This window comes from Etheostoma spectabile, chromosome 4, assembly GCF_008692095.1.
Source record: "Etheostoma spectabile isolate EspeVRDwgs_2016 chromosome 4, UIUC_Espe_1.0, whole genome shotgun sequence".
Taxonomy (NCBI): domain Eukaryota; kingdom Metazoa; phylum Chordata; class Actinopteri; order Perciformes; family Percidae; genus Etheostoma; species Etheostoma spectabile.
In genome coordinates this window covers 28,339,172-28,366,801 of record NC_045736.1, presented here as the reverse complement: position 1 = coordinate 28,366,801, position 27,630 = coordinate 28,339,172, and the positions used below count along the sequence as shown (strand labels likewise).

The window sequence follows — 27,630 nt, the reverse complement described above, 5'->3', positions numbered from 1 at the left end:
AACAAAAGCTCTGGAAAACAAGACAAAAATTACATTTCTTTGTTAAAACACTTTAAGAATTAGTAATTGGCAGTGGTGCTCTGAAGCTGCAGTTTCATGTAGTTGAGACAATAGGTAGCAACAAAACCAGAGGACAGTTCCAAACATTTTGTCTATGCTTGTAACCATAAACCGTTATTAAAAACAAAAGCACAGGTCTTATATTGACATTTACAACTCTGCTCTTTAACTGTCCTATTTCAGTAAGCCAGCAACCTGCCCCTGTCGATGCACGGAATAAACGAGATGCACTGTGAAAGTAAGAAAGACCACCAAGCATAAAAATGTTAACATTTATTGCTGTTTCTGAATACCGCACTGAAAGCAAAAGCATTCAGAGTATACACAGAAATTATACAATTATATATGGTTTCACAAAGGCAGTGAACACATACTGTATTACAATCTACAAAAATCTACTTTACAGAAATTTAAAATTCTAAATATCAAAAAGTACAGCTGCAGAAACAGGTGTAGAACTGGAACCAGAAACTGCTCTGGATATCGGTCGGTAAAACAACATGGTGACATCACGATACAAAGAAAGCACAAGTCATCTTTGTACTTACAGCTGGTTTTACAACTGGCAGACAAAACAGAAACGTACTCCAAAATAACTAATTGAATTGAAATGATCATATAAATTATGGTGGTTTTATGCATCCAAAATATATCATTTTACAGAAGACACCTCAACAAGGTAACATGTCATTGTATTGTTAGTGGGATTGGTAGTGTATCATTGCAAAAAAATATGGTTAAAAATAGTATAAGGACACAATGGAAAAAAAAAAAAAAGTCTACCATCTCATGAGGATGGAGAAATACATTTTAAAACAATGCATGTTCTCAACAGCCTGGTGGAACTTGGTGGAGTAACAATATAGTGGTGGTGGGGTGTAACCTTCAGGTCAGTGCTTGACTAAAGACGATTTGTACATAAATGGTGGTGGTAGCTCATATCCTGAAAAACCATTTCATAAGTAAACAGGGGCTGGTATGGCTCTGTTCTGACCCTGGTGGTGGGGTGCGCTGGGCTTTAAGGGTACAAAACATAGACTACCAATCCTGTCACAATGTCCACATGGTTGGAGTGAGTGGTATAAGAAAAGAACCAGACCACACCAGCATCCAACAAGCCCACTGAACACCAAAAAAAAGAATCCAGCGAAGAAACTCAAGGCATCTGAAGCCAACCTTTTTTTAACGGCAACTTAAAAACAAGAGGATAAGAAGCTCAATAAAATATTCCAGTTTAAAAAGAAAAGAAAAAAGAAAAAAAAAGAAAAGAAAACAGGATTCTTCAAATGAAATTGTATATGCCCACATCAATGCCAGGTAGCCATTTTGGAGGAGTGTCCAAAAGCGGGACGAGGGTTCGTCTTGCGTACGAGGTGCAGTTATCATTCCCAGTCACAGTCAAGCTGGATTCAAGGATAAGCTGGTTTATGGTCACACATGGCTGCAGGGGGGCCTTCAATCTAGTCCTGCTCCATGGGCTCCTCAGTGGACCCAGTGTTCAAGATCGCGCTTTCCATGTCGCCCTCTGTAGGAGGTTCGGTCGTACTGCTGGAGGGAGCGAGAGCTACGTCTTCTCTGGCCGCGTCAGCACTCTCCTCTATGCTACAGCTGCTACCACTGCTACTGCTGCTGCTGCTGACTGGGTCACTGTTGCTCTCCTCGCTGTCCCTGCTGGTCTCAGGGCTCTCCAGGACACCTGCAGGTGCCTGCTGCTCTGATTGATCCATGTCACTGCCCTCCTCCTGGGACCCGCAGGGCACCTCCCGCTCAGCCTGCTCGGCTTCTGGACCAGAGCCCGAGCACACCTCGGCCTGCGTGCTGCTCGTGGGTTCTGTGGTGAAAAAGACATTAAAAAACACCACAGTATGTTTTAGCACTCTTCAGAAGGAAACGACCCAAATCTTCCCAGACAATTTAAGACAGATAAATGGTTTCCTGTGTGACCACTCACACTTTGTCATTCAACAGAACTTGTCACATTCACTCATAAACTTAAAAAATGGATTCAATCTTTCCTTTAATTATTACATAAGTTAGATTGACTTATTTTACGTCAAGAATATGTACTATGCCTCTTATAAAAAGAAAAAAAATGTAGTCTAAAGATTGGCCCACATTAGGTTTTATTGATGGTAAACTCAACCTGGCGCAGATTCTTGCACAAGCTGGTTCACTCCCAACACAATGTCACCTTAAACTGGTCAACCATATTATATGAATGCAAATGCACGTTCCTACTAGGTCTGTTGGAACGAATGCAGAAAGTCAAATATAATTCAAATAGTAAAAAAATCTGTACTATTTGAACGCTGAAATTACAACTCAAATGTGACTTTTTTATTAATATGTTGGCTAACGTTAGCTGATTTCCCTCTTCTCACCTTGGCCTACCTGCATGTGCACTCATGTCACGTCTTATCAAAAGTTAGCGGGAGTGAGAAACAAGGCATTGTGAGGTCTAAGCTAACAATAAGTAACGAGTAACATTAGTACAACATTATGGAGCTAACGTTGTGTACTGTACCATAAAGTTAGTACAAGGGGGAGGGGGGGGTGACAGGCTGCAGCTGGAAATTATAAGTACGGGAAATAGTTTGACATGACTTTAAAATCAACATCCACCGAGCCAAAGTGCTTACCGTATGTTAACATTATTATGTGACGGCACCGTTTGGCTTAATGCAGTTAACATTGTTATTTACCTACTTTATGGTACATTCATTTTGGCTGTGCTTTCTAACACGATGTCATTGTGCTAACTGAGCACCTTTACAAAGATGTCGCTTCACTACACTTGTTAAATGCTTCATTACAGAGTTCTGTGTTGATTTGTTTTTGTCGCTGTGTGCTCATGGTGGAAAATGAATGTAAACAAAGTTGCGTGCAGGTCCCTTTAAGGCTAGGCAAACGTGACACGTCCCTCTAGTGGACAGAACAACAACCACATGTTTATAGTGGCATTGACAATGCATAAGCTTGAGTGGTGTAGAACATATTATTTGACAGGCTGCATTAAATATTTGAATATTAAAAAAAATACCAAATGTAATTTGATTGGTATTAAAGAGGAAGATTGACAGCTCTAGTGCCTACCAACCCCAGCTAGCATAGATTATGAGAAAGACTTTTGGCTTTATGAACAACTTTGCTGATCGTCACAAAGTGGTGAACTGGCCCCATCCATCCTGCTCCTATACCTAATCATGACCCTCACCTGTTTCCAATTAACCTTTTCACCTGTGGAATGTTTCAAACAGGTGTTCTTTGAGCATTACCCAACTTTTCCCAGCTCTTTTGGAACGTGTTGCAGGCATCAAATTTAATTAAGTTAGGTTATCCCTAACCCCAAATAGGGATCAAATGTGATACAGGAAATGTGGAAACATAGGGCTTGATTTTGGAAAAACATCTTAGAAATGTGGGAACATAGAAACGCTCCCGTTAAAATACCAACAACCCTACCTTGGTCCTCAGAAGCAGCAGCACTGCTGGAGGCTTCATTCTCCTTGCTGTACCCGACCTTCTCCTCTTCCTCTTCTTCCTGGACCATGGCTTCTGCCTCTTTTGAGAGGCAGGTGGCATGTAAAGGCCTCATAGTGTCCGCCTCCTGTTCTTCCTCTTCATCCTCCTCCTCCTCCTCATCCTCCTCGTCCTTGCTGAACTTAAGTCTCTTCACTTCCTGCTGCTCGGCTTCCATGTCCTCTTCTGCGTCTTCTGGGTGTTTGTTCTTCAACGAGCTCCCCAGGGACCCTCCCGACGCTGAAACCTCACTGACAAACAAACAATTACTTAATCAATCAATCAATCAATCAGGAGATATAAATGTGATTCCAGTGGGTTTACGTTGACCATGAAGAACACGATTTTCTGGTGGGTTCTAGCTTCTGACATACCTGGAGTCCTTGTCGCCTTCTTGTTCTGTGTTGAGGTCTTTGTCGTCTGTGCTGTCTGGCAGGCCGTTAGCTGCGAGGGAGTTGGCCAGAGACACCTTCGGTCGGTTCAGCGGCCGGGGAGTTCCGGGACCGTTGACTTTCCTAATAAAAAGCCATCAATAAAAGAGAAAAGCACATCTGTTATTATCTGTTGAATTTCAAATTTAAGGTCAATTTTAGGATCAAGGACTACATCTGGCCCCAAAACAACCTCTCTGTAAAAGCAGATGTGTTCCCAGGAAGCATCACTCCATTCATTCTGTTGACAGCACTGCATCCATTTTTCCTGCACAGGCAAGTTAAGAAAAAAAAACAAAAAACTCTTAAGCGTTGGAAAATATAATACCCAAAACTTCATATTAAGTTGGTTTTCCGTTTATTCTAAAAAGTGTCTCATTTGAACAAGACACTTACTCTGAGGTTGGGTGAACACAGCTGACCACCATTACATTCTAGAAGAAAACAAGAATTCCTAAATGAGTGACAACAGCTTGACAATAGGTTAACAACTAGAGAGAAAAACAAACAAAAAAAAACAGCCACGCTGCTTGGCACATACCTTCTCCACCCCCCGAAGAAACTTATCTGTTCCTGTGTAGTTCCTCTTGGGTTCTGTGAGCAGCTCGCACAAGCGCTGGATCGTAAATGGAATTCTAAAATTAAATGGGGAAAAAACAAAAGGCTCAAAATACAGATTATAGAAAACTTAGGTGGTCTTCTATAATAATTCCGTTTAATCGTTTTATTTAGACAATCTGGTACTAAGTGATAGTGGGAGCCTTGGAGAGAAATCACTGCAGCAGGCAAGTGGTGATTTATCATCACTAGAAAGGGAAAATAAATATTGATTATCAATTTTGTTATCAGGTAATTTTCTGTCAATTGCTTAGTTGACAAATTATTTTGAGTCTATTACTTTACTACAGTACATTGATGCCAAACCAACCTTTTAAAAGAAAAATTCCAACATTTAGGATTTTTTACACTTCCTTTTAGCATTTAGTGCATGAAGTAAAGTTGTCACGGGTCCGCATGGTTCCTAGTAACGGACTCAGGACACTGGAATGGCTCTGGGTAAAGTTCTGTTCAATTGCTGTTGGTTTCTGGTCTGTGTATCAACACGTCTAATTCCAAAATGGATTAGAGCACATTCACCATCAGACCTTATCTTGTGTTACGGTATAATCATTGGAATAGAAAAATGTGTTTGTAAATAGTTGACCACACGCTTAAGTAAATTGAGATGTAGGTCACTTCATTTCGCATCATCACTGACAGGTGCAGAGTCAACACACACTGCATTGTAAGTTATTAGCAGTTCCATTGCGGGAACTTTGGGGAAAACTTTGTAGGGCATACATCTAAACTACTATGTTTTCCTTTTAAAAACAGCATTTTCAAAAACTATTTTCGTACAATAAGGGTTATAGCAGCTATTTTGAACTAATCGCCGTTCTTAGTAACACGCCTGAAAACACATTACCACAGGCTATTCACGTACATTGGCCACGTGCATACCGGTGAAAACACGGTGTAGGTCTGAGACACTGAATTGTCGCAATTCGCTTGAGTAAGAGCTTTCCTCCTGCGCATGTAGGCCATAGTAGAATATTTAAACAGAATGTAACTACACAACAGCTGCAAGCATCGACAACATGAAACTGCTGTAATTCATTGTCCTGTTGAATAACCACCGGTAGTCAAGACCCGTGACACTTCTTGTCTTTCAGATAAGGCTCACGTGACAGGGGTGTGACCAATCAGGAAAGGACATGTCATGACGGATAAGACCGAATCAGGAAGCAAACGTGGGTGTCTGCGTCATCTGGGGCTGTCGGCTCTTAGTCGATTAGTCGACTAATCTGTGGTTTTGGTCTTAGTCGACTAAGATTTGTTTAGTTGATAAGTAATTTTATGCTTATTCATGCTTAATTACTCATTTCCAAGAAACTTATTAGCACATTTCTGGTGAACACAAGATTTAAAGTGGTGCTTTTAAAGGAGTAATTGTGTAGACACTCAGCTTTACAGATGGTTAATTAAATACATTTATCTTGAGCTTTTCTAGTCTTAACCACCACTTAAAGCGCACAGCGCTGTCAATTTAATCAACTTATCGATTAGTCGACAAAAATCATATTAGTGTTAACTTAATGTCTACTAAGAATTTCTTCAGTCGAGGACAGCCCTAGCGTCATTGTTTCTAAAGGCCTCTGTTTCTGCGCTTATAGTCTAAAATTGAACTTGAGTTTTCAAACTAAAACAAACGTTTGCATTTTAGGGACTTGGAAACCCCATTGTAGTGTGGACGCCAGGCATATCAATAGCAAAAGATATGCGTTTGAAAACTAATATGTAAGTGATGTAGCCTAATAATTCAGACACTAAAATGGGGTCAATACAAGTGTGCTACATAGTAAATTGGGTGTGATTGCAGATACATCACTGGTCCGTACATGCAATACTATGGTGTGTTACAGTTGTAACACGGGATGACGAATTCCGTAAAAAATATGTTGTAGGCTACAGATATCTGTAACAAAAAGGCTGAGCTAGAACAGGGGTGCCCAACCACCAGGACGTGTAGCACTTGTTACCAAGCTGCAAGAAAACAATATGATTTGGCATTGGCATGACATCACAGGCTAAACTATACAATGTAATAACATCAAGCTTGTCTTAGCCAGTCTGTGATGCACCTTTCCTAACCCCGGTCACGTCCACAACACACGCGCAAATTCACCAGTCGGTCATCATTCAGTCACCTACTACAGTAGATGTGCATGTTGCATGTAGCTAGCTAACCTGAAGTAGCATCAAAAGCACTGAAAACGTGGGGACAAAAAGGAACACGCTTCAGGTGCCGCCGTCTCCCATTACCCTTAGATGGAACCGTCTTGTTGCAAGGAAACCCAGGTCTTACACGGATTTAGTCATTTTATTGAGTTGCAATGTTTGTGCATATGTTCATCTGAAGAGAACATATGTTGAATATCCAAGCATTACTTAAATGTGATACTATTAGGGCTGTCAATCGTTTCTAAAACGTTTAAATCACAATTAATCACATGATTGTCGATAGTTAACTCTCGATTATTCACAAATTAAACACACGTTTGTTCCAAATGTAGTTAAAAAAAGGGATACTTTTAAAGTTTTGACTGCTCTGATCAAAATTTGAGCAAACAGATAGGCTCGCTTTCTGCAAAAAAATTATTACATTATGCTAAAAAAAAAGGCTTAAAGCCTAAGTTGGTAAACTTCGGCCCATCAAGCCACAACTGACATAACACTACTTGGTAAAAACACATTGTAGTGTCCCACTTTACACTTGTACTTCTTATTTTTTGTACTTCCCACTAGGTGGGAAGAGGGTTCTTTGCGTCAGAGTTAGTGGTAACTCAATTCACATCTACAGTACATGCGAACAACTTAAGCATTGCAGAGAAAACCATCTGGAAGGGCTTTGAAACTAAAACTTTTGTCATTCAAAAGACCCTTTTCTTCATCCATGTCTGCTTAAGGAGGTTTCTGCTAGCCATCCACAACGTTACTGCTTCGCTGCCTGATTTCCCAAACTATGATGCGACCTGAGGTCCAAATCACAGAAAACCGTGAAAAACAGTCAGATTACCAATATTACTGTCATACTTTCACCTACCCATTGTATCCATTCACAATCTTCAGAATTCTCTCCTTCATATCTTCAAATGGAATTGACTCCACGTTGGGATTTGCAGCACCTCTTTGTTCAGGTGCTGAGGCTCTGAAGTCATCCATCACCTTCTCCAATTTAAACAGGAAGTAATTCTTAAACTGAGACCATTGAACCCTTGGAGAAAAAAAAATGGTAAGCAGAATAAGACTCAACACATAATAGAGGAAAAACTGGCAAAATTGGACAAAAGCATACTATGGCTGGATGTTGCCTAGGCTATGGTAACATGTTAATTAAGAAGAGGCATAACAATACAGTTAGGCCACACTAACATCAGAATTACACTAAACTTAAAAAAAAAAGATTCAGCAAACTGTCTAAAACGTATTCCTGGACTGACCATCTATTGTTCAAACTTTTAATTACAGTTATAATAGGAATGATGTGTTATATAAGATTACTGTATTATTTATGTATTCATCAGGCCTGCTATCATCACTTACATGGTCTCTCCAGTCTTGGCAATATGACATAGAAACTGCTCCAGAAGAGGAGATGCTTCCGTCTTTGCTTGCTTGTCAAAATCTGAGGAGAAAAAACAAACCACGGGTTGAAGAGTACGTTGTGCAACTTGCAACTACTAGCCTGATCAGAGATGGACATGCTTTGATTTAACCTAGCCTAACGTTACAGTTTTGACATTCGGCTGCTATAAAGCCTGGGTGTTTTTGCAACATGCATTTAGCCCACTAAATTAAGCTTGTTAGCAGCTCTCTGGCAACATTGAAGACTATCACATTGCTAATTAACGTTATCTATTTACATAACGTAGCTAGCGGGCTGGGGGGGTGCTATTTATATAGCTAGCTAGGTTGCTTGCTAGCTGTAACTAGCTTAGCTAAGTGTAGCGCTATTGCTAGCATGTTAAGTTAGCCGCAAACCGTAGCCGGCAAACAGTAACGGTAAAGGTAACCAATAGCCGGTGACACTGGCCAGTTATCTAACGTTATCTCAAACAAACATCTTTCAGCAAGTTGAATCAAATTTTGAGGGCAAATAAATATAGCGTTACGTTCTAAAGTATGAAGCTTGCGTCATAAAGAAAAGCATCATATGTAGCAAATAAATTGGACAGACAGCTAACCATTTCCGTGTATTGTAGTGCTAGCCAGCTAGCTAGTCATGAATAGCAGCTAGCTAGCAACATTAGCTTGTGAGCTACAATCAGTTTGTTTTTATGGTAAAGAAATTGCGGAAGCACACGTATTACGCTTGGTCTCAATAAACACAAATCTACTGAAATAAACTGAAGTGACCTCTAAGCGCCTCTTGGAGCGAGTCAATTTCCATCACGACGTTGCCCTCTGTCAGTCTTGTGGATGTAAAAAAAAACCAGACTGGCGGCTACCGGCTAGCTGCTGCTACTTCTGCTAGCTACGATCTCACAGCAGGCAAAGAGGAGGGAGCATTTTAATATGGCGCCGTGAGGTCACTGCCTGTTCAGCAACGGATAAGGCACTGCACTGGTAAGAGCAACATAGCCTTTTAGAATAAATAGCCTGTCTATAAAATAATCATTGATTATAACAGAAATATTTAGCAATACAGAATAATTAGCCTGCATATAACAAAATATAGCAATATATTGATTAAGATGTATAATGAAATACAAATACAAGTGTGTGTATATAGTCATTCCTTTATCTCACACAGAGATATGTATTTGATCAATATGCATGACACATCTACTGAATGCGCTACTGTGCTCCCTCCTCCATCTGCCTACCTGATAATGTGAATTAGTCAAACACACATTGGGCTTTGTGTTTTTGTTGAACGTGTTTAGACCATCAATACATTTTTTTCTATTGAAGGAAACACAATGTCCTCTTTAGAACGGGGCATTTGTATAGTTATAGTCAACAGGTTTTGAAAAAAATAAGTATCTTCATTTTAAAAAAACACTGTACTTATTTGATAAAAAAAATAAGTTACAAACCTTTTATATATTATTGAGCAACTGAACCTTACAGAGTGACATTACCAAGGCTCTTTATTATCTAAACTTTGGTAAAGAAACAAAAGAAAAAATAGTCAGATGTTAATTTTTATATATATATATTACAATCAATAAAGCCTACTTATGTATTATATATAAGTCTGCCTTAATGATTTTGCTAATTTTGTTTCCTCAAACATTAAAATATCTTATTACTCTTAGCCATGGGTGAAACACATACAATGGTAAGCTCAGTTAATGTCCAATATAAAATAACTATTGTTACCACATTAAGTTGCAAACAAAACTAAATATAAATGCAGATGCTTATGTCAAGACAGATCTTTTGTGTTGTAACAGACACAGTACATTGCATTGATTTATTTAGAAACACATGTTGACTGTACAGCCATGTTCAGTTTCCAGTTTTGAATGATATATTTAGATCATTACATCACATTGAAAGTAATGCGGCTCAAACATAGGATGTGTTCAAAAAAGACCATACCTCATATTATAAACTAAGATACACTCTCAAACACACACATACATACATACATACATACATACACATCTATACCACTCATTTTCTTGTAATAGTAAATGACAGACATGAATTATTTTTTTTAATGCTAGCACTTTTGGTTTTCACTCGGACAGTGTAGCATCTAATGAAGACATGTTGCGTACAAACAACCATCCAGTCCTAATATCATTCTGAAAGTGCATTTTAACATTCGTATATAACACATAATTCCGTATATCCTCTGTTGTGCTGTATTTAATACTGTCAGTGGCATTAGGCAACTGCAGAACAAACCAAGAACAGACCAAGAACTCTTCTCATTCACACAAGCTCACAGTTCAAGTTGTTTTCTGGTAAAACATTCACATAACTTCAGAGGAGCGGTTTATAAATCTACTACTTCAAGTAGGAAAACTTTCCAAAGTCCAAAGTTGGCTTTGTTTAGTGTACACCATGTTCGTGAGGGAAAATAAAGACGGTACAAACACAAATATGCCATAAACATGATACACATTTTGCTGGAGATAAAGAGCTCATCCTTTCATAATTATTGATTTAAAAAAAAAGAATTTGTGCCGTTTTTGCTGTAGCTTTTCAACATTGTCATACATTAATCGCCGTACATAACTGGAATGTGAAATGTTTAGGACGGCAATAAGGCAAACCTATTCTACAGCATCACTGGCCAGCACTGTATGCTTCTCTGTATTCATAGGCTCATTACCCATACCATGATTAGAGGATCATAATGTTCATAAGACCCTTCCAGGAAATGGAATGTGTAGAATACACTGCAAACGCAGAGCCGACAGTTCAGTCTGGGACGTGCTGGTATGACACATCATCCACAGAAAGGTGGTTATTGGTGTTGTCAGATAAAACAGGCAGTCCGTTTATCCATCAGTTATTTGTGTGGTCTGACATGCCGGACCACTTTGTCCTCAAACACCTTTCTCATGGTCTTTTCTATCTGCTTGAGGAAGACTTGAGGAACCCGTCCACACAGGGTGTTGACTGTGTCCAAGAACTTGGTCTGGATGGGGTAGAACAGTGACTGGAACATGTTGTCCTCAAAGGGAAACTGCAAAGACAGAGTCATTGTCCTGTGTCAGTTCTGATCCCAAAGCTATTTCAGTCTGATAGTTTTTTGAAATAGAACCTATCACAGACTAAATGGTATTTACAAATTCTGTCAGCAGGGGTGGGGTGGGGTGGTGGTGTTCTGTGTTAATCATAAATTATGACCCAGCTTGTCTTTAAGAGGCTTATCTCAGTAGAGCAGGGGGTGAATGACTCTGCTGCCGGAGAAAATAAATTCCAAATTTAAAAAGTGACCCAGATTGTTTAATGCAAGCAAGAGAGAATTTACATCACAGAGCAAAGCTGCTCCTTTTCTGAGCTAAAGTCATTAAAGGAACAGTCCAACGTTTTGGGAAATATGCTTCTTTGCATTACAGAGTCAGATGAAATGATGAATATTACCACCTTTTCAGTTGTTGGGTGGTGATGGAGCTAGGCTAGCAGTTCCCCCCTGCTTCCAGTCTTTGTGCTAAGCTAGGCTTAATATGCAAGACTGTATTAGGAAGCACAGAGTTGAAATTTATAAAGACCTATTTACCGGACTCTGGTTAAATAGTAAATAAGAGTATACAGTGGCTTGTATACGTTTACACACTCATGCTAAAGTTGATTAAAAGAGGAATAAACAAAACGTCTTTTGGAAATTGATCTTAATGCCTTTTAAAACAAATTAGGAAAATCCAACCTTTTAAGGACACCAGTTTTCTTTGTTAATGAATAATGTATTGTAAATAAATAAATGTTCTTCCTTAAAATGAAGTGGGCTTGAGTATAGACACCCCTGTGTTAAATTCCCATAGAAGCAGGCAGATTTTTATTTTTAAAGGCCAGTTATTTCATGGATCCAGGAAACTCTGCATCCTGATAATGTTCCCTTGGCCTTTGGAATTAAAATAACCCCATATCATCACATACCCTTCGTCATACATAGAGATAGGCATGGGGAACTTTCCATAAGATCATCTCTCAATGCAAATCAAACCAACTATTAAGCTAACTGAAATAACTGCATGCCAGTCTCTATGTGCTTGCTTTGCTAATTGGTTTTGGAATTAAGGCATTAATATCAATTTCCAAAAGACGTTTTTTTTATTCCTCTTCTAATCAACTTTAGCATGGGTGTGTAAACGTATGCAAGCCACTGTATTATGGTTTGAATAAGCTTGAAATGAACTAGCTAGGACAATTAGCTATATGTGTTAATGTTTGTAGATGTTGTTTAGCTGCATCCATAAACTACATAATACTCATAATTCATCTAAATAGCTTGACCTTTGCTTTAAAGAATCACTTACGAATCAAAGCCAAGTATATACTAAGTTGGGCATACTACTCAAAAACATATATATTAAAAAAAACAAAAAAAAAAACTATTCATTATATTACTCTTCTAATACGCAACCCCAACAGACCACATTTATAGCAGATAGTTTGATGTGCCACAGCAGAAATAAAAGCACAGGTGTAACCAATAACATGAATGATGTGTAATATTGAGACCCTGAAACTGACACACCTGAATGCAGCCACCATGAATGTGATTAGTTACACCTGTCTTTCTCTGCTGGAACATGTCCGCTGTGAAATGTTTGGCATAATTTAATCTATTATCTCACTTACAAGTTTAAAAAAGAAAAAAGAAAAATACAAATAGTGTCTTAAGTACAGATGATTGAAAACGTCTCTGCTTTTTCCCATCTAGCTAATTAGGTGCTAATGACTTGTGGAAATGAACTGGGCATAGAGATCATCATTTTTTATAGTGCACACTAAAACGAATGAAACCGTCATAAATGTTGTTACCAAGTGACCAACCACCGTGCACTGTATGTGCGGTTTCAACAGAGGGCGCTATGAATCAATACCATATCGTGTCATCAAAACCTGCATATCCAACAGGGATACTTACTTCACGTATTGCATCATAGACTACTTTGAACGCCGGCTGCTTGTCATCATGATACACTCCACGGTTGCCATGGAGGATGGACACACCCTCCTCTTCAGCGCCTTTACAGTTACTCCCGTACATACAGTGATCTGGCCTGTAGTTCCACTGACAGGGAAAGATGAAGAGACACTCTGGGGGGGGGGGGACAACAACACACAAGACAAGAACACATCATTGCTATGTATTACAACAAACACTAAATACGATGCCGGGACCCAGTGAGAACAGTAACTCATGAAGGTTTCAAAGGCAGGTTTATGACTGGTAGATTGTTTGATTTCCTTTGACACTGGATGGAAAACTTGGAATAGAACGTACATATTCAGATTACTTTAATGTCCATTAGATCTGCATAACATGGAAATGTGTCTTTGGTACTGGCATAGCCTATAAGACAAAAGTAACCCAAAAACAGACAGACATGCCAGGAACCAAAGGCCAGCACTCGCCATGTATACACCCTTCTGCCCCACATATATGTATGGAATACACCATTTTCTTCTGTTTCACCTGGTTTACAAGTTAAGAGTAATCAAATATCCACATTAAATGTCACCACCATTATCACTGGACCACAGCAGATTGGTTGTATGACTGGAGGACTTTGGAAACAAATACAAAAAAATAACGACGACTACATATTCATCCTGTAAAAGTAGAGAATGCAGACACCAAACAGCCAGGAGTAGGAGTTTATGTCGTCCCACAAAAGAAAACTGGTATGCTTTATGCATCTAACAGGTTTGACTTTGTATAAAAGACATTAGGTGCAGGGGTTCTACGAGTATTGTGTTTTACCAAGTAATTAAGTTAGAGAGGATTTTTTGGTTCGTCCTTTTGTTTCTTACTTGGAGTGATAGTTTTCCTTTTGAGGATCTTTTTTTTGTTATATTCTGTTTTTGAGTTCCACAGTACCTGTCGGCTCTTTTTTCCCCCATTTGTAAGGTCTGTTTTACCTGATTCTAAAAAAATATCCTTTCAAATACCAATTACACTGGGTTTCATGTTTCTGTCCTGATAGCCCTAGCACTACGGGACGCAACAATGTATCTATCTGAGGAACGTTATTAGGTTTTTGTATTCAAAGGCTGATGTGTCTTTCTTTGGCTTCACCTGGCCAAGTGGCCACACATAATTAAAAAAATAATTTGCTGATCAGACTGGAGAGTTTATTGCACCTAATGGTTTACAAGGTGAATTGTTTTTTTCCCCCATAGAAAAACATTTTTCTGGATATCATGCAACTGACTGTGACAATCAGTCTCTGTGACTCTGCTCCAGAGAGCTTGTGTTCCACATATAAACAATTTAAAGAAAAAGGAATAAAAAGATGCAAGATGAAGTGATTGGGAACAGAGATCGGGATGTGCCATCCTCCTCTGTACTGTCTGCAAGCCTGATTGTTTCTTTCCTCCCATCTATTTATTTGCAACTAATCAACGACAGCAAAACCCACAAAATTCTTTACACCGAGAGGCACGCTTAAGCAAGGCAATCAACCTCCATACGCTCCAGTACAGCAGCTAAATGGCTGATGGTTGTTACAGCCGCAAGGAAGGAATGTGTATGCTGCATGAATGACCATTGTGCATAGGAAGTTGCACAGATGTTGATACATATTTGTTCATTTGAAGCCATAGCGATATATTATATACAGTTGTGTATATTTCATAAGCTCTGGTCTTTGAATGTGATGTATAGTACCAGGCAAAAACTACATATACAGCCAAAAAAACTACAAAATATTTTTTTAAAAAAAACATACAAATATTCAGGTGGTCCTTCCCCATTTCTACTTAAAAACCACATGGATCTGTTGGATTCTCCATCAAGTCCATATCTGAGGGGAGATCAGTCTTTAGAAGCTTTTCAGAACAAATAAAAAGAAGTCACAACAATGCTTTTGGACTAATGTTAATATTCCTCTGGTGAATGCAGAGACCTCAAAGCCGTTCCATGTTTAACAAACACATCATTGGCTGCGTTTTCAGGCAAACACCAGCGATGCCAGCTCTGCCTTAGCACTTAATTTCCACATCTGGCTGCTGCAGCTGGAACTCTGCTGTAGCCTACAGCCTTGTTTGTTTACCGATTCGGATTCATAATGTAGAGTGGGTTATCAACAGTGAAATACGACAACATGCAGGTCGCGTGATATTCTGGTTATGTCTTTTGTGCGCCTTCAATAGAGCATTTTAAAGCCTCTTTCTTAGGATTACATAACGTGTTTTCAGTGTGATAATAATACGTTCTATGATCATTGTAGACAACATCTTAGAATGACATTTAATACCAAATTCCTGGCCAGACTGTTAAGACAGGATATAATGGAATATCAGAAAGGATTTAAGTACTTGAATTCAATACATTTTATTGTAGTACTCAATACATCCATAGTTTGGGACAAAAAAATAAAGGAGTTATTTAATCCTATGTATACAAATGTAAGACCTTTGTGAATACTAAATTTAAGACATTTTAAAGACTTTTAAGACGCCGCGGGTAGCCAGCGCTCAAAAGGACTGTACCTGGGTTGTAGTGGAAGATAATGTTTAGAAGGTCTTGGTCTCCCCAGGTGATGTGGTTCTTGTACTTCTGATAGAGGGGATGTAGAATATCCTCCCATGACAGGCCACTGGGGATCATACTGTTCTGAAATACCAAAAACAACGTTCACTCGCAAACCGCTCAAAGTTCATCATCAAAGGAGGACTACATTTGCATGCCCACTTCCAATTTGCAATCTGCTGGCAGTGCTAAAAGCTGGAGAGCTGCTAAATTGAGTTCTGATGGCAGAAGTGTGTGCTTCTAGCGTGATAATCAGAAAGCTTCAATTGCCGCCAACTCACAGCACTGGAGCTCAAAGAAAATAACCTTCAGAATGCAAAAGGGAAACCATAGCTCACTTTAGCTTTTTACTGATCAGAGTATGCATAAATACGACAACATTTTGACCTCACTTTGAACATTGTGCTGCGGATCCGTGTGAGATTCATCAGCATGACACCAGAGTTGACCCCTGTTACTCCATAGAAAGGGTGGCGTGCAAAGCGGCTGTACCAGCCAATCTTTGGGACCTCGTGCTCTGGGGCCATTGCTGCCAGTTGAGTGCTGTTGAAGGACTTCAGGAGACTCCAGATATCATCCATGGGCCGCAGGAACAGCACATCAGTGTCTACGTAGAGTAACGAGTCCACGTCTTTCAGGATGACCTGGGAAGACACAATTATAGTCGTCATTAGAAGATTTGAGACTACAATTCATCTAAAGAACTAGAAAGGGCATTATTACTAGGGATGTCCTAATCAGTTTTTTTGGTCCCCAATTCAATTTTTCCGATACTTTTACCGCCCTGCGAAATAATCGTATCGCAACTGAAGACATTTTAGCCATAGTAAAGAGTATTGCTGAGTTACTTGCAAGTTTACGCACCGCAGAAAATTATGCTCTACTGACGTAAATGGGTAAGGTGCTAGGGGTGACTGCCAATCAAATGTCCATATCGTCTCCTTGCAATTGGGATCGGGACATCCCTAATTGTTCCTCCACGCCCTTATGAGGTCATAAGGGTAACGGTTACCTCCCCTTTCCCTGCTTTGCCCACCCAGAGAATTTGGCCCGCCCATGTGAGAGAGACATCATGGCTTTCAAACGAGCAAAGTGGCAGTTGGTGAAGGCCACACCCCCAGCCTCCACTTTGCCCCCCCTCTCTCCTCAAAAGCTACAGACTCAGAAAGGGGACATACTAAAGAAAGCTCATTGTGGGACTGGCTCTAGTGGCTGTAATTCTGCATCAAGGCTGAATTTAGGGAAAGAGACTTCAGATATTGTATTAAGGGACCACTTATAAAAAGCATCCAAAGAGCACCATGTCATGGGACCTTTAAGGTAAATAAATAAACTTGGTTAATAGTTTCAAATATGTCTAACATGGAAAAATCTTACATGTCATGCTAAACTGTCTTCCATGTTACAGTACGTGCATCTCTTCTAGGTGCACAAACAGCTCCCAGACAGTCATTCACATTTTCATAAAACATAACTATAAAAAAATGCAGAAAGCATCAAGTGGTTCAGTCTAGATCAGACCAACTATAACTGTCTGAGTGGGAAAAGAAGTGGCATTCACCATCAAACAAACCCTGCAGTTTCAGTGTTCTGACTAAACTGGATGCCAGGCTTAACAGCTCTCTGAGACACAGAGGGCTAAATACTAAAAAACAACAATGCTTACATGCTGCTGTTTAGCAAGTATAATATGTACCATGTTGACCATCTTAGTTAAGCGTGTTAGCATGCTAACACATGCTAATTGGAGCAGAGCACAAAATACAGCTGAGCAGCTGATGAAAGTCATTAGTTTTGCAACAATTTGATCATAAACCAAAGTATTGGACACAATTAAAGACTGGCCCGATGATATATAGACTAAGGTTAGATTAAGGTTATAATAAGTTTACAATAAATGCATATATTCTTTATTCAAGGGATGATGAAGGCTCTCTAAATATTGGTGTTGTGCTACAAAAATAAACTTGTCTTGTCCAAAAATACATATCTATTCGCTCAATTTTTAGCATTTGTAGGATTATTATCATCAGCTATTGTGTTGCCAATACCACAATAATATTGTAATAATAATATTGGTTATCATTACATATTCCTCATTGGTGCATCTCTAATGTTAATAAAACCAACAATAAACCAATATCAAAAGCTTCGGCCCAGTTCTGATCAACTAAATGTTTGAGTGTGAAAAAGTGGGATTTAAGAGACTTTGAATATAGTTCAACATTCAACAATTTCCCCAATTCAGAAAGAGTTGACAACATGGGATTTTGTGCCATCACTGCTGCTAATATAATGTACAGTACATACTACAATGGTGTGATAAAAGCAAACCGCATAAAGTCAGTAATAAGACAGAGGTGATCTGTGAAAGAGAATCTTAGAATTCACAGAAGAAAAATGCCGAATTCCACTGTCTGACGAGAACAATATGATGAGTCACAGGTGAGACAATTACTTCCTGTGTCCACTGATGAATTGTGCTGTCAATGCATGACAGACGAATTACAGGGCCAGTTTGGCTGAGATAAGATTGCACCAGCAGCCTGACTTCAGAGCTGAGAAACTTATATTTCTGACAGCCAAAGGGACTTCCCAGTATACAGTATGTGGACAGAGTGCATTATATAATACTATACTGTTTCACACATGCTGTCACTGAGTTTACCTGTCACAATATGCATTTTAGAATATGGCAGACAGAAGTTCAGACAGTTCAACAGTGCTAACTGGGAGCAGAGAGATTTGATTGGTAGTAAGAAACCACGTCGCCATTAGGTGTGGGAACTGCCTCCCAATACGATATAATCACAATACAATATTATTGCGATTTTAAACATATTGCAATGTTCTGCGATATATTGAAATTTGTTATCTTTTTTTCCCCATTTTCAAATGATATCCACAAAAGGAAACCTGGTCAGCCTTCTGTTTTATCTAAAAAGATGCTTTTCTCTGTTTGTTCATATTGCTTAAATCTTATTGCTGCAAAATGGGATTGTCAAGCAGACAAACTGACCAACACATCTATATAATAAAAGATCGATACTTTGCGCCTGTGTATCAATACAGTATTGCCACTGAAAATATTGTAATACTATGCTGTATCTACTTTTCCCCCACCCGTAGTCGCCATGCTGCGGTGTGTTCGACCATGGACATGGCTGGCTCTGTTGGATTACGTTGCCGATCGATCGCTACCGAAGAGCCCAAACGGAGGTTTCAGCAGCCTCATTTCACGTGTGTATATTCACAGCTATGGAATGGAAGCCACAGTGGAGTGAGTAGGAGAACACAGACTTCTATGTTAATATGGTGCTTTCTAAATGGATTCTAAACCATGAAAAGAAACAGGATGTCGAAGTATTCGCTTAAAGCTTTCCATGATGACCTTTGACTGAATAAATATTTTTCAATAATAATAATAATAATAATACAGAAATAGAAGGAAGACAATAGAGGAAAATAAGATAAGAAAAAAAGGTGCATACTAAATCTTAATTCTATTCCTGAATACAGGCATGGCGACTGAGAATGTTAAGCCCTGCAATCACAATTATTTGAGTTTCCCGTATTGTTCAGCCTTAGTTTCCAGTGCTGTAAATAAGATGTAGTTGTTTTACCTCTGCGAGAACCCGAGCAGAGCCGGAGTATAGTTTCAGGCAGCGTCTCCATAGCAGGGAGAGAGCGGTGGAACCAAAGGTGGAACCCATGACAATGGCTACAACACCTTAAGTTACAGTTTGTTAAGTTCCTATAGTGGCAAAGGCCTACAGGAGAAGCCAAACCATTTTTTTTTCATTGGGGGGATCCACAACATATGGGCAGGTCTGACTCAGACTCTAAGTTTCCTCAAACCGCCTCGAAGCCAGGCTGAGATCTTGGTTTAAAAGTGACGCGACAGGTCATTTTTAACAATAAGCGGATTTAGATTTTTGCAGCAGTAATTGCCAAAACATCTGCATAAGTAAGTGGTAGTACAGAATCAGGACGGACCAATCCAACCCTTGCATTAGCCAAGACTATTTGTATATTTACTGTATTGTAGAGGCGAAAATACTGTACTCAAAACAGGTATTCCTGATCAAGTGAATAGTGAATGTTCACTGATTGCATTGCAGCAAGTCTCACCTGCAATATGTTCATTACATGGTAAGTAAACTGGTTGTTATTTCAATGAACACCAGCAGAAAAAGACAATCAACAGGCTTAACTTCAAATTGGTGGGTTATGTGTTAACTACTGTAGTGTGAAATCATCAATAATCAAGTAATGAATTACAGCAATATTAGAGCCATATCCTGGTTATAAAAGGGTAGGAAAATGCTGTTTAAGTAGAAATGAAATGGATTAATGGCTTATTTTTATCTTAACACTCATTTATGACGTTATCCATGGTGAGGATATGAAAGGAGATACGTGCTGCAGCCTTACGGGGAGGAAGAGTCTCTGAGCAGCACAGGGCTTGAAGAGCTTCTTCCACTCGTCAGCGTTCCCAACAGAGAAGGTGATGGGGTAGATTCTGTACTGGAACTTGGCGGAGACGGAGCGAGGCCACTGGTTCAGCTGGAAGTGAAGCAACACATCAACTTTCACACAGAGGAAGTGTCTCATGGACTTCTCAAAATGTTGAGCGATGAAAAGTGTTTGAGAAAAAGCCCTTATAAACAGTCATTACTCTGAAAGATAACCCCCTCTTTTTTGCAGACTTGCCAGCTGTAAGTGGTAAGTCTGCGTTACACTTACAAAAGCTACAGTCTAAACAAGGGAAGGCGCCCTGTTAAACTCAACAGTGTATCACTGAAGCTCGTGTTTTCCGACCTGTTGAGCGCCGAGACCCTCGGTAATCGGCAGTTCAACTGTTTGGCCCTGGAAAGAGTGAGAGCGCCGCAAGCATTTTGGCAGCGTTTGTGCTGTGAGGACAAGAAATCGGAGGAGATTATAGACAACCCTCGTAACTCCCTCTACACGCATACATCATGTCTCTGTACAGTGTGGCTGGACGTAAGCTCCTTGCTGTACATACTCAGCATATGGGCTCTATTATCTAGGCCTTGGCTACCAAAACTCCCGTCTCCCACACAAGGGGATTTTCAACACATGGCAATGATCCCCCCCCCCCACACATGACGGCAAGCTCACAAGCTTAGGGTTTGGATTTAAAGCTGTTTAAGGTCCATTAATAGAAGTGATGTTTATAGACTAAGTTAGAATATCAGGGGAACTAATCCAAATCATGCCAGGCACCTCTGTAAAGGTGACTTTGAAGTGAGACATTGTACCAGAGAAAAGGCAGGGTGCCATGGTGATGAATTACTCCCCAAGCCTCGAGATAAAAGGGTTTTATGTCTGTACTGTAGTGAGTCAGAGTTAAAACTGCTCTGATCTTGATATCATCTATTACAAAGAGAGGGGGAATGTTTAACATGCTCTGGATTTAATCAGAAGTCAGAGAGAGACTCACTAAAAAAAGTCTACATACAGTACTGTCCTACAAAGACAAAAGACCTTAACTGGCTGAGAAGAATGACTTTGAAGTTAATTCGTTGTCCAGCCAAATTAAATTTAGGCAGGACACTGGAAATCTGGCAATGAGAAGGTTTGGTAATGACATTTATCTACATAAAAAATCTTGAGCTCAGACTTTTGACCTTTTTTTGGTTATTGTACTCTGCCTTTGTATTGACTGTAAAAAGTGAGAATAAGCACAAAAAGGCAGCAACTTCCACATTATCACTGTTTGGTTGCTGATCATCATTTACAAAATCATTATAGTAACACCTGTATACAATGTAGTGATCATGGCATTTATTTTTGATGATTTACAATTATTTATAGCTATCGAATTACTGCTATCCTATACCTTCACTCAGTTTGAGCATTTCAAAACAAAGTCAAAGAGCAGCAACAGGTGTTAGTGTTCTGACTTGGTTTCTCCTGGGCTTTTGGAAGTTACTGTTAAGATAACCCATTATTTTCTGTAAAAAAAAAAACATGATAAAGAATTGTCTTGAATGTCCCAAAAAATATCATTAACTCATTTTTGACCAAAAACAATGTTACAGCTTTTTGTTTTTGCTCGGCAGAGTACCAGTTAAAGGTTTGGACACACTTTTCCATTCACTTGAATAAGAAAATGTTTCCAAAGTTTTGACTGGTACAGTAGAAAATAAACCAAAAACAGTGTTGCTTATAGCTGAAAGTCTCTGTGACACCATTTGACTGTGTGCCTTTTTGTGAAAACCTGCACTGTTACTGATTTGGGCATAAGGCCACTGGAGGCTTCTTACTCTCTCTTTAAACTGCGGGGCCAAAGGGTCCTCAGCAAAAATGTGAAACGTGATCCTCTTGAGGCTGAACAGGAGGGCTGATTTGACCATGGTGAGGGTCTCGTCCAGACGATTCCCACAGGCCACTACAGCCAGGTGCATGACCTCCTCTGCCCGTCTGCGCCTTGTCACAGGTCTGGCCACGTTAGTCTTCGGTTTGCTAAAAACAGACATGCAAAAAGACAGGTATGAAAAGTACACTAAACTCTAACAGTCTGGTACAAGATAAAATGAGCCCCATTCAACAAATGATATACATGATGTGCAGTTTGTCTTCACCCAACGTTTTCAGATCTAAATGGGTCAAGGCCATTTTTTTGCATCAACATTTATTTTACTGTATGAAACACTGCATTTAGCCGCATCATTGCATACAGCTTGAATTAAAAATAACATTCAAAACACCTTTTCTTTTCTGGTTACATGATTTCTCTGTAATTCTACCCTGACATATTTCAATGACAACATAACATTTTTAGTTGTAGGTATTTGAACAAAGCTGAGCTGCACAACATGTGATTATAGACTCAGTGGTAGAACTAAAAAGGGTAGAAGAACGGCTCAACTACATGAGCGTCTTTTTTAAACTATAATTCTTTCAGACCAATATTGTGATTCGAGAAAGCTTTAAAGAAAAATTAAACCCACAAACTATTGGTTTTGTATATAATATTGCACATAAGACATGTATGTTGTTTTCACATAAATATTAAATTATGCAAAACCAACATCTTCAATCTTTAAGTAAACTTGGATCGCTTTCTATAGACAAATTGACCAATTTAGCAAACATTTACAGTAGTACGGTAATACATTAGTGATATACTTGACATTACAGCATTCTCAAAGTCTGATGTGGCTTTATGAAGGATTTATTATAATTTAAAAAAGCATAAAAGTATGTGTAAAACATCTTTCTATAAATTATTTCCTGTAGACCTTGTATGATACCATGCAATACCATACCATGCCATACAACTTTCATACAGCGGGCCTATACTGTGAAAGCGATTTATCGCTGCAGTCCTACATCAAAGAATTGATTTCAAAGTACTCTTGCTAGTTTATAAATCCCTTAACGGTTTAGGTCCAAAATACATTTCTGATCTGCTACTACACTATGACCCCCCCAGACCTCTCAGGTCATCTGGGACAGGTCTACTTTCTGTCCCCAGAGTCAGAACTAAACAGGGTGAAGCAGCTTTCAGTTTCTATGCTCCTCATATCTGGAATAAACTCCCAGAAACCTGCAGATCCGCTGCTACTCTCAGTTCTTTTAAATCAAGGCTGAAGACCTTTCTTTTTGATGCTGCCTTTCTTTAAATGAATGCTCATTTCTTTAAATTTCTTATGCTGCACTGTAACTTTTATTCTTGTGTTTTATGTGTCCTTATGTTTCTATTTTATTTTGACTGTCTATTCATGTGTTTTATTAGTTTTTAATACTTATGATTTTTAACTGTTTGTACTTGTGTTTTATCTGTTCAACTGATTTTGTGTAAAGCACTTTGAATTGCCCTGTTGCTGAAATGTGCTATACAAATAAAGCTTGCCTTGCATATTAGTGTTGGACAGTAAAGGCATGTCACTTCATGGATCAGAAGCACAGAAATGTATCTATCTATCTATCTATCTATTTATATCTTAATGAGAATCAAGACCAAAGAAACAAGTGAAGCATTCGAGAGAATGTTTGATGATCACGTTCATCCTCCTGTCAGACAGATAAGATAAAGACTGGATTTTTCTCAAAGACGTGTGCTTTCATTTATTGTTCCAACACCACCTCCACACACACACACTCACTTTTTTCCCCTCTCTCTTCTGTAGCTTTGTGAGTTCCCACCAGTACCACCTCTGTTCCTCCATGCTCAAAAGCAAGGAGGTCCTTTATCTGTTGTAGAAATGTGCTTTCTTTGCAGAGCTGGTGCTGCTGTGGCGTTAAAAAAGTAATGAGCACTGCAGAGTATCTCCCACTACGATACGGAAACATTTGTAACACTGGGGGACCCTTAAGCTAAGAACGACATCATCCTCATAGGGCTGCACAATATATTGACTGGACGAACGTGTCACGTTTGAGAATTTCAAACCACTGTCATGGCGGCTCGGGCGGAATGCAGTGTCATATTTTACAAAAATAATTCCCAGAAACGTGTTTCTGAAAACATTTTAAGCGAGAAATAGACCATCCAGTTGCTGAATCTGTCTGCATTTCAGATCGACAAAGGTCACTTTGAGAGATTTTCGTCTACTTCTACTGGATAGTTGCGTCGCGTTCAACGGATTGATTTGCAATAAAGATGGGCATCGGCCAGCTTTCTGACACAGCATTTTTGTTCCAAATGCATCGGCGCCTTCCTCTAAAAGCTCTGCGTGCGCGTTGAGGTCGCCTGATGTCACCCATAGGAATATAGTGGAGCGTGGCGCGACAGAAGCGCACTATGACTTCCATTCCTTTTTTTAGTAGTGCCTTTTATGTTTAACTTAAATGTTCAACTTGTTTGGTAAAAATGTTGGAAATGGTTTCATTTTCTTTGTTTTGAATTCAACAAACGATTGTTGCATTTTAGCACAACACTGAAGGAGAATTGCTTACACTTAAACATCTGTTAGATTAGATTAGATTATACTTTATTTATCCCATGACGGGGAAATTCTGTCGTTACAAGTAGCAGCATAGCAGCAACAGCAAAAAACAAAAAAACAAAACAACACACAAACAAGTAAGCACGAAAGAAATACAAGGCAAGAAATACAGGCAAGAAATAGACAATGAAAATATGGTAGACTGAGTAAGTAAAATGCCGTCAAACAAAAGGAATTTTAAAGTGCGGTTGCCATGATAAGAGAAACAATATTGCGGTGTAAGTGACGTTAAAAATGAAGTTGAATGTGTAATTAGAGCAAAGAAGCAAGAGTCGGTAGCATAATTTAAATTATATTAACCTGAATTATATTAACCTGTTGAGATGTCATTGCGATATTCAACAACGTTTTTGCATATTTTCCTCATATTGTGTAGCCCTACTAGCTTATTTGTCCTCCACATACACACACTGGTTGTAATAACATGTTTAACATAAAAATGTTAAAGCCATAGAAAAAAACAAAAACTGTGGCACACAAAATGAACAGAGCACCTTTTCTTTCAGCATGTAATGTTATTTGGAAGAACAGTGGTTTTACAAATAAAGGCTGCATTTCCCAAAAGGCATGCATGGATCTCCTCTGAGCCTGGGGGAGGCAAAAAAAAAAAAAAAAGTCTACCATAGAAGGGATGTGAAGAGAGAAGAGGGAAATTTGACAGGTGGGTTGCAGAGCAGTCTCCAAGCGTGACACTTCGTTTTCTGCATGGCTGAGGGACAATGATGAACCGCAGATTAGGATGAATGAGAAGGTGCTGAGAAATCTGTCTGCCACGCATTAAAAGGCCGACGCTCTGTCAAGGTTGATGAACACACATTCCTACCACACCCCCCCTCCCCCAAAAAAAACACACAAAACTAATGCAAGCTATATCTCCTACCCTGGTGTAATTACGCTGCACTCATTCATGCAAGATAAGTGCAGTCGAAATGATTTCTGCAACAAATTTGATGGACAAAAGAAAAAACACTAATTCCTTTGCTGCATACAGCATGGGCTGCACACATGATGTTTCGCGTCATGGCACTGTTCCCCACATCTGGAAGCAGTCGGCAAAAAAACAGAAGAGGTACAAAACGACTGAATTCCTAACTGGCTGCAGCACATGAAGGGCCCTCTGCCTACAAAAGCACCAAACCCTTTTAAATCATGCAAGGACAGAAGAAAAAGCACAGCACCTTTGAAGATAATGTCAAGGAAATGGACAGAATGTACATATGCGGAGTGAAGAGCCAGAGTAAAAAGTACACCTTGAAGGAATTTAATTATTCAGCTTAAAACTTGGTCATTTGGTGGACTCGTGACCAACATGGTCACTTTTCTTTGAACCGCTTAAGTGTGAAGACCATTAAACTAAACATGTTCCAGTCATACCTTGCCTCTAAAACAAAAAATTCCAACCCTTCAAAAAAACAGGCACAAAACGTAGCCATGTGTCAATTAAACCTACAGATGCTTCTTCAGGCCAATTAACTGGATTCATGGCCCGCACTTTATTCAACAGGTTGCCATGATGTGGCAAAGCAGAGAAAACTGTAGAAACTAGGGCTGTGACGATACACCAAACCCAAGGTTCGGTTTGTATCACGATTTTTGACCCATGATTCGATTCAGACCTGCATAAATATCACGCATATTCCATCGCATTTTTTTAAGAAAACGTGCTGCATAATCAAGGAATTTTTGCCCTTTTAGGCTTTTTCCCTTTAATGTGTCATCTATCTTTTATTATGCATGCTATAGGTGTACAAAGTGAAAAAGCCCAAAGTCCAACCAAAGGGACCTACGTTCTCCAACAGAAAACACTGTTCACTAACTGCACCAAACAGCTCTATGGTAGTCCAGCCTTTACTTCCTCGAAAACGTGCGTCACTTTGTAACACACACACTATAATGCTCGCCTAGCTGCTAGCGTGGCACGCCCTCGTACTCTGCCTCTGAATGGCTTGTAGTGCTTACTAGAGCTACAAAGATTCATTGATTAGTTATCGACTTCTAAATTAATCTTTTAACTATTTTGATAATCGATTGGTCGGTTTGGGTCTTTTTTTTAACCCTTGTGTTTTCTTCCCGTCAAAATTGAAAATCAACACTTTTGTTGACGCTTTTATCGATGTTTTTAACTTTTTCTTACGTTTTTGTCCCTTTTTTCAACAATTTTGACACTTTTTTTACATTTTCAACACTACGTAACATTAACTTATTAACTTTAGTTTTACAGTTATTTTTGGAATTTATGGTCAATAAACCTCATTTATAGGAAATGATACCTAATGTTTGAGTTAGAAAAACAGAAATTAGGAATTATTTAGACTAAAATTAAAGGAATGGATGTTGATGGATAATCACAGACTGGAATATGTCAACTTTTACTCAATAATACTATTTCAAAAACACTTCAATTTGTTTCTCCAAATGCTATAAAATTGAAAGAGACGCCCCAAAATTAATGAAAGTAGAGATGTGTCCTTGCCAAAGAGCGTTGTGTGGAATCAATCATGTTATTTTGGGGAATTAAAAAGAACATTGATGTAGGACAACGGGTTAATTTGACCCAAGGACAACATGAGGGTTAAGACAAAAGCAAAATATTCTTTGATTCCAACTTCTTAAATGTGAATATTTTCTAGTTTCTTATCTCCTCTTTGACAGTAAACGGAATAGCTTTGAGTTGTGGACAAAACAAGACATTTGAGGACGTTATCTTGCGCTTTTGGGAATGATTGATCCACATTTTCACAATTTTCTGACATTTTCAAAATATTCAACAGATTAAATAATCGTTAGTTGCAGCCCTAGTCCTTACCTAGCTACTGCACATGCCCACTCCCAACAAAGATGGAACCGAAGTGAGATGCCTCACTCTGTAGCTCAAACA

General features: G+C 39.1%; 2 protein-coding genes across 2 annotated transcripts in view; both read right to left on the bottom strand.

The window, feature by feature from the left end:
• Positions 1-318: 318 nt before the first annotated feature.
• On the bottom strand, positions 319-9,221 carry ppp4r2b (protein phosphatase 4, regulatory subunit 2b). The gene is made up of 9 exons (XM_032514854.1): positions 8,967-9,221; positions 8,154-8,235; positions 7,654-7,824; positions 4,552-4,645; positions 4,407-4,444; positions 4,204-4,278; positions 3,954-4,094; positions 3,523-3,830; positions 319-1,891 (listed from the first exon to the last, which is right to left on the bottom strand). Exons 1-9 carry the CDS (start codon positions 8,998-9,000, stop codon positions 1,521-1,523), a joined length of 1,314 nt encoding a protein of 437 aa, XP_032370745.1. The 5' UTR covers positions 9,001-9,221; the 3' UTR covers positions 319-1,520.
• A 546-nt stretch (positions 9,222-9,767) lies between these two features.
• The window catches only part of gxylt2 (glucoside xylosyltransferase 2), a 21,831-nt gene continuing 3,968 nt past the window's right edge, over positions 9,768-27,630 (bottom strand). The window contains exons 2-7 of the mRNA XM_032514853.1: positions 22,065-22,263; positions 20,209-20,340; positions 16,167-16,418; positions 15,735-15,858; positions 13,165-13,337; positions 9,768-11,256 (exon numbers count right to left, since the gene is read on the bottom strand). Coding sequence (XP_032370744.1) covers positions 11,080-11,256; positions 13,165-13,337; positions 15,735-15,858; positions 16,167-16,418; positions 20,209-20,340; positions 22,065-22,263 — 1,057 coding nt within the window. The 3' untranslated portion in view covers positions 9,768-11,079. The remainder of the gene's footprint in view (positions 11,257-13,164; positions 13,338-15,734; positions 15,859-16,166; positions 16,419-20,208; positions 20,341-22,064; positions 22,264-27,630) is intronic.

Coding starts and splice junctions, on each gene's coding strand:
- ppp4r2b (XM_032514854.1), bottom strand. CDS start 9,000: ATGGAAATTGACTCGCTCCAAGAGGCGCTTAGAG. Junction 4,646..7,653: donor ATTGTGAATGGATACAATGG/GTAGGTGAAAGT, acceptor ATTTAATTTTAG/AATTCCATTTACGATCCAGC. Junction 4,279..4,406: donor TGTGTTCACCCAACCTCAGA/GTAAGTGTCTTG, acceptor TTGCCTGTGCAG/GAAAAATGGATGCAGTGCTG.